This window comes from Etheostoma spectabile, unplaced genomic scaffold (genome assembly GCF_008692095.1).
Source record: "Etheostoma spectabile isolate EspeVRDwgs_2016 unplaced genomic scaffold, UIUC_Espe_1.0 scaffold458, whole genome shotgun sequence".
NCBI lineage: Eukaryota > Metazoa > Chordata > Actinopteri > Perciformes > Percidae > Etheostoma > Etheostoma spectabile.
This window is the reverse complement of record NW_022605613.1, coordinates 228,729-229,372: the sequence shown is the minus strand read 5'-3', so window position 1 is coordinate 229,372 and position 644 is coordinate 228,729. Positions and strand designations below refer to the sequence as shown.

Genomic DNA, 644 nt, shown 5'->3' with positions numbered 1-644 from the left:
TAACCCTAGAACGGTTAACCTAACCCTAAAAAGGTTAACCTAACCCTAGACCGGCTACTAATACATTGTCAAAAAATCCCCAAAATGTTGAAAAGAACCATGAAAGATGGAACAAGAATCCAACGTGTATTGAAAGCGAAGAAAGGTTTTACCTGCAGTGTGAGCTGCAGCACCTCCATCCTCTCTCGGAGGATCTGGGCATCTCTCTCTCTCAGCTCGCACATCACAGAGCGTTTCCATTGGTCCATTGCTCTCCTAAGGCCCTCCCTCTCTTCCTCCGTCAGGGTTTCAGACAGACCGGCTTCTATCTTGAATCCGTCCATCCTGAAATGCTCCTCCTGCTGCAGGGCCTCAAACAACATGGCCTCCAGCTCCAGGATCCTCTGCAAGGCAACCACAACACGACCCCCCCCGCAGATTGTTCAGCTCCTTTCTATATTTGTTTTGTGTTGCTACAGCAACGCCTTTATAATAAACACCACACCCCTCTACACGTCAGGATCATTTAGTTGTTGTTTTGTTATTTTAGATTCAGACAGATATGGTGTTAGGGTTACCCCCTAAGGGTCAGGGTAAGGGTTACCCCCTAAGGGTTGGGGTTAGGTTAGGGTAGAACTGCAGTGCCCTGGATGGGCGCTGCAAGG

General features: G+C 48.6%; 1 protein-coding gene across 1 annotated transcript in view; it reads right to left on the bottom strand.

The window, feature by feature from the left end:
• Positions 1 to 644, bottom strand: part of jakmip3 (Janus kinase and microtubule interacting protein 3) — a gene marked incomplete in the record, with an annotated part of 60,184 nt that overhangs the window by 7,217 nt on the left and 52,323 nt on the right. Inside the window, 1 exon segment of the mRNA XM_032511754.1 lies at positions 153 to 383. Within this exon segment, the coding sequence (XP_032367645.1) occupies positions 153 to 383 (231 nt within the window).